The sequence below is a fragment of the Trifolium pratense genome, linkage group LG4 (genome assembly GCF_020283565.1).
Source record: "Trifolium pratense cultivar HEN17-A07 linkage group LG4, ARS_RC_1.1, whole genome shotgun sequence".
Taxonomy (NCBI): domain Eukaryota; kingdom Viridiplantae; phylum Streptophyta; class Magnoliopsida; order Fabales; family Fabaceae; genus Trifolium; species Trifolium pratense.
In genome coordinates, this window is record NC_060062.1 from 29,654,000 (window position 1) to 29,660,342 (window position 6,343).

At 32.4% G+C, this 6,343-nt stretch overlaps 2 protein-coding genes across 2 annotated transcripts; both read left to right on the plus strand.

Moving 5' to 3' along the window:
• Positions 1-751: 751 nt before the first annotated feature.
• LOC123881797 (UDP-glycosyltransferase 71K2-like) lies at positions 752-2,496 on the plus strand. Its single transcript, XM_045930539.1, has one exon. It carries the CDS (start codon positions 923-925, stop codon positions 2,315-2,317), a length of 1,395 nt encoding a protein of 464 aa, XP_045786495.1. The 5' UTR covers positions 752-922; the 3' UTR covers positions 2,318-2,496.
• Positions 2,497-4,366: 1,870 nt separating this feature from the next.
• LOC123881798 (F-box/kelch-repeat protein At3g23880-like) lies at positions 4,367-5,865 on the plus strand. Its single transcript, XM_045930540.1, has one exon. The coding sequence runs from the start codon at positions 4,454-4,456 to the stop codon at positions 5,576-5,578; it is 1,125 nt and encodes a 374-aa protein (XP_045786496.1). The 5' UTR covers positions 4,367-4,453; the 3' UTR covers positions 5,579-5,865.
• Positions 5,866-6,343: the final 478 nt, after the last annotated feature.

Below are 6,343 nucleotides of genomic sequence, written 5' to 3' on the forward strand. Positions count from 1 at the left end.
TGCAGGAAATCTGCATCCCTTTAGTTGGGAAACATAATTCTCAAATGTGATGTACATTTTTTATTGATTAGTTAGACCCATGAACGTGCATTACTCAGTATGTTCCATCAAATTACTAACAAAATAAAAAATACTTATGCATGTTTTTATAATTTTGATACACTATATTTTAAGCATCAGTCCTACGTGGTGACCATTTCCGTCCGTAATATTAGCCTATTCAAGAATTATTTTTTTTACGAAAAAAAATGATATTCATTCATTCAAATCGGCAGAGTATATTAATTGAAATGATTACATATTCAAATTCGCCAAAAACTAAAAATAATGAATATGCGAACAAGCTCACAACATCCGAGTTAATAGCATAAAATAGCTCAATATCTACAAATATGACAAAGCCTACCATTGATATAATGAAATTCAATTGTCAGAAATAGTATGCCTCCGGATCTGCAACATTGACGACTATAAAATTATTGAATTCTGCCATGAATTTGGATTGAAATAAATCTGCAACATCGTATGAAGACGGGATAACAAACAACTCCATACTACAAAGAAAAAACCTCAAATAAAACCTAAAATCATGTGTAAATTACTTGTTGAATTGAAAAAGAAATAAAAAATAATTAAGAGAAGGTAATTTCATATCAAAATTGATTCTAAATCACTTCTCCCTATTGGATTGGATGAACCAAGAAAAAAGCAAAAATGAATTATGGTTGGTAAGAGTCTGACGGCTGAGTGGAAAAAAGAGAGACCACCTATTCAAGAATCAGATGTGATACCGTTTCACTCATTTAAAAACCAAAATAGCTGTTTAACTGTTATTATAAATAAATAGGAGGGGACCCTATCGTGGAATATAAATCATATTACTCTCAAATCCAACTCCAACACCACAAAGAAAAAAATAGCTATGAATGAAAAAACACAACTTATCTTCATTCCTTCACCAGGAATTGGCCACTTAGCTTCATCACTTGAATTTGCAAATATCCTAACCAACCGTTACAACAATTTTCACATCACAGTTCTCTGCATCAAACTCCCAAGCATTCCCTCTTCAGATTCATACATCAAATCATTTTTAGCCTCACAATCACAAATCCAACTCATTGATCTTCCTCAAGTTGAAACATCTTCACAAGATTTACACAAATCTCCAGAATTCTTCATCTTGAATTATGTTGAAAGTCTCAAACCTCATGTCAAAGAAACCATCCAAACCATTTTATCATCTAGTTCAAACAAAGTTGTTGGATTAGTCCTAGATTTCTTCTGTGTTTCACTGATTGATGTCGGAAACGAATTCGGTATCCCTTCTTATTTGTATGTACCATCTAATGTTGGCTTTTTAAGTCTCATGCTTTCCCTTCAAAAACGTAGAATCGATGAAGTTTACGATAATTCCAACACTGATGATAATCAGTTGTTGAATATTCCTGGTTTGTCAAATGAAACTCCTACTAATGTTTTACCTGATGCTTGTTTTAGCAAAGATGGTGGATATTTTGCTTATTATAAGCTTGCTGAGAGATTTAGAGAAACCAAAGGAATTATTGTTAATACTTTTTCAGATTTGGAACAACATTCAATTGAAGCATTACATGCTCATGATGAAAAAATCCCTCCTATCTATGCTGTTGGTCCATTGCTTGATCTTAAAAGCCAACCAAATCAAAATTTAGATCAATCTCAACATGATCTTATATTGAAATGGCTTGATGAACAACCAAATAAATCTGTTGTTTTTCTATGTTTTGGAAGCTTTGGATTTCAATTTGTTCCATCTCAAATAACAGAAATAGCATTAGGACTTAAGAATAGTGGAGTAAGGTTTTTATGGTCTAATCGTGCGGAGAAAAAAGTGTTACCAGACGGGTTTTTAGAATGGATGGAATTGGAAGGTAAGGGAATGATATGTGGATGGGCACCACAAGTTGAGATCTTAGGCCATAAGGCTATTGGTGGATTCGTTTCGCATTGCGGATGGAATTCTATTTTGGAAAGTTTATGGTTTGGTGTGCCAATATTGACATGGCCTATTTATGCAGAACAACAGTTGAATGCTTTTACGATGGTGAAGGAATTCGGATTAAGTGTGGAGCTGAAAATGGATTATAGAAGAGGTAGTGATGTTATTGTGGCTGATGAGATTGAGAAAGGGTTGAAGAGTTTGATGGATAATGATAACATTGTGCACAAGAAGGTGAAAGAGATTAAAGAGTTGGCTAGGAATGCTGTTGTTGATGGTGGATCTTCTTTCATTTCTATTGGAAAAGTTATTGATGATATCATAGGAAGCAAATGATAAAGTTTGTTTTTGTTGCTTTGTAGTTGGATTTGTTCTTTTCTTGCAATCAATGAATGAAGAAGTCATTTTGTATGTCTGTAACTATAGCTTATGTGAGATTTTTCATTTTATCTATAAAAAATTGTTGAATGAATATAAGTTGGAAATGGAAATAGTTGCAGTTTGTGTTTGACAAATATACTCACTTGTGCATATTCTTTATATTCAGTTCTGATTTTGTTTGGAGGGTTTATAGTTTATACAATATTTTTATGTACATCTGAACTTAGAAAATAAGATGAGGTTATATATGCTGCTCAGATGGCTGGTATATTGTGGAGTTTATGTAAACATAGGAATATGAGGCTATGGCAAAATGTTGTAGAAACAGGTGCTCAAATTTTGGAGCCGGCTTTTCATTTGATTGAGGATTGGAAGCATGCCAACAGCAACAACCTTATGCAGCACGCACCTGTCAATGTAACATCAGCAACAGCCGAGCTTGCAGCACACAGTAACAACGGGGCTGATCGTGTAGGGACTGTTTGGAAAAAACCGGCAATTGGGAGATACAAGTGCAACATTGATGTGTTAATTTTGGCTCAACGAGATCGAGGGAGCTTGGGAATGTGCATTCATGATGATAAAGGTTGGTTTGTGCTAGCTAAAACTATGTGGATTTCACCAATATATAGTGTAGACTTAGGTGAGGCATTGAGACTCTTTTTTTTTCCTTCAATTGGGTTCATGATGAGCTTCAACTCCAAAGGGTAGATTTTGCACTTTTCTTTCATGAGGGAGGGACTGATATTACTTAGTTTGGGGACGTGTAGAATGAATGAATTCATAGTTTGAAGCAACATTTAAAAAACTCGTGTTTTGAGTTTGATAGACAAGCGAATAGTTATAGCTCATGCTTCAGCTAGGATAGCCTCATTTATAGCTCGCTCCCATATTTACATTGATGTACCGACATCTATAAGTCATTTGATTATGAATGAAATGTTATAAGCATCATTTTATAAAAAAAAAAAAGAAAGATGAATTTGGACTAAAAATTAAACTTGAAGTGCATTAAAATGTCAAATTTTTTACCATTAAAGACTAAAAACAAAAGAATTTTTTTTTGTAAGGATAAAAACAAGTGATTTTATTTTATACGGACGAAAACTAAAACTCGCCATAAAAGTAGGGACTGAAAACCTATTTTACCCTTTCTTTAACTAGTATCTTATAGTGCATTTGATCTGCTAAAAAATAAATAAATAAGGGAATAAAAATGATAACTTTGGTTGTACTATGTTTGATTTTAAAACTGTTATTGAGACTGAAAAAATTACGGGCCAATGGACGAGACAAAAACTAAAATTCTTGTCACCCACTAAACTACGAGACAACTTTTTGTCATCTGCACATGTTTGTCTAAAATACTAAAATAACTATTTGTCCACCAATCTTGAATAATTACATTTTGTAGATCAAATGTACCACAGGTTTTCCTTTTTTTACACTTCTGCTTGCAATAATAAAGACCCATTTGAATTGACTTATTTTGACCTTATCCGAAACAATTTATGCAAATAAATAAGCTTTTATATATTATTATAAGTTTTTCAAGGTAGTTTATGAGAAAATAGCTTATAAAAATATATTTTTTTGTCGGTGAAAACTTATAAATTAAAATAAAAGTTTATTTATTTAAATAAACTATTATCATAAGTTTAAAAATAAGATATATCTTTATAATTTATTTTTTTTAAAAAAATCATATCCAAACCTAATTTATAAAATGAAGTACTGTCTTTATTTATAAGCAAAAGTTAACAAAATTTTTTGACTTTAAATATAAGCAAAAGTTACATAGATCTACTTTATTTAATGTTATTCTTTCAAAAGTACTTTCATTAATTAATTATTATACTTTTTAACATGATTGAAGAGTCTTAATGCAATTTTAATATATTATAAAATCATTTTATTCATTGTAACATAAATTTCACATTTAATAAGTGTGTAAATTGCTATATTTGTTTAAAAATAAGGTTGGAGGAGTAAATAAAAAGAAATCATGAATGGCAAATGTGTCTTAATGAGTTAGAAAGCAAACCCTAAATCAGAAGGTGAACGAGAAACGTAAAGGAGGAAGACGCATAAATGGAGACAGAGAAAACCCTATATCTTCCCTTTGAATTAATCATCCAAATCCTACTAAGATTACCAGTAAAATCTCTCATACGTTTCAAATGCGTTTGTAAGTCATGGTTTTCTCTAATCTCTAATCCTCACTTTGCAAATTCACATTTTCATCTTACCACACACACTCATAGAATTCTGCTCATAACTCCAGCTCTTAAATCTCTATCTATAGATTTTGAAGCATCGCTTAGCGATGATACTGCTATCGATTCGCGGAGCATTAGTTTTTTGTTTCCTCAATCTTTTTTTAAACTTGATATTAAAGGTTCATGTAGAGGTTTTATACTTTTGCATCGTTCTAAGAATCTTTATATATGGAATCCATCCACCGGAGTTCGTAAACGAATACCTTTGTCTACTATTGATTCCAATTTAAATGCAAATTGTTTTTATGGTTTTGGGTATGATCGGTTAAGAGATGATTACTTGGTGCTTTCTATGTCTTATGATCCGAACGCCGATGATATGTTATCTCATTTAGGGTTTTTCTCATTGAGAGATAAAATGTGGAAAGAAATTGAGGGTACTGGTACTAGTACAAGTAGTACTACTACCCATTTGCCTTATATGCAGTCCTGTGTTTTTCCGAGAGCCGAGTCGCTCTTAAATGATACGATTCATTGGTTGGTTTATCGTTATGATATAAAGTGTACTGTTCTTGTTGGCTTTCATTTAATGGAAAGGAAACTTCTAGAGATGCCTTTGCCAGATGATATTAAACGTGGTCCTGGATTGTATGATTTATGGGTATTTAAAGGATTTCTTAGTCTATGGGATATGTGGGGTGATAATGGTAAAGTTGAAATATGGGTGATGGGAAAATACAATGTGCAATCGTCTTGGAGTAAGACTCTTGTTCTGTCTTTTGATGGCATTCCCACTCACTACTTTTGCCCGAAATACTGTGCAAAAAATGGTGATATCGTTGGAACAGACACTTGTAATGTATTGGTAAAGTATAATAGCAAAGGACAGCTGCTTGAGCATCGCTCGTTCAGTAATGATAGATATGGATCCCTAGTGGCTTTGTATACAGAATCTCTGCTTTCACTTCCTGGTGATGGTGACGGTGATCAAGCTTAAGAAGATTACACAAACAAGAAGAATGAGGTTTTGAAATATTCTCCTTCACCATTTTCATGATCTTTATAATTATATTGTTGTATTATGTACTCTTGGGTTGCTGCATTTGTAGGGTAAAATGTGTTTGATTGCATTTGTTATGTGATCCTGTATGTCACATGAGCTGGTGTAATATGTCATGAAATGTTTATAGGTCAAACATTTGTATTATGTTTATTGAAACTGTTGACAACTTTGTTTGTGTGATTCATTGTTATTTGTACCTGTATAATTGGATTGAGTTCTAATGTCTGTCTCTGGTCACTGGTTTAATTGGATCGTGTAATTGTGTTATAATTGGATTGAGTTCTAATGTCTGTCTCTGGTCACTGGTATAATTGGATTGTGTAATTGACTTGACAAGTTTATGCATGTTGATCAAGATCAAAATCACAACTACACGATTCTGAATCAATGAACTTCATTAGGACTTTCATATATCATGGCCCATGTATTTGAATGAACTTGAAGGTTTTGTTCTATAATTTTAGTCGACCTCTAACTTTGGTGGCTGTCATTTCTCTGTTTGAAACCAGAAAAAAATTAAGTTCAAATTAATGATCTACACATGAACACAATTAAATGAATTTTTAATACTTTAATGACAAGAAACATCAAAACTAAATCACCTCATGAACTTAAATAGTGCTACAGTTACAACTTTGAGTTTTCAAAGAAAGAGGTTCAAGAAAAAGAAAATGCAGTTTACAAAGGTGATAAGTTGCA

Bases quoted from the DNA above. Each gene is read 5' to 3' on its own strand.
- LOC123881797 (XM_045930539.1), top strand. From the start codon at position 923: ATGAATGAAAAAACACAACTTATCTTCATTCCTTCACCAGGAATTGGC.
- LOC123881798 (XM_045930540.1), top strand. From the start codon at position 4,454: ATGGAGACAGAGAAAACCCTATATCTTCCCTTTGAATTAATCATCCAA.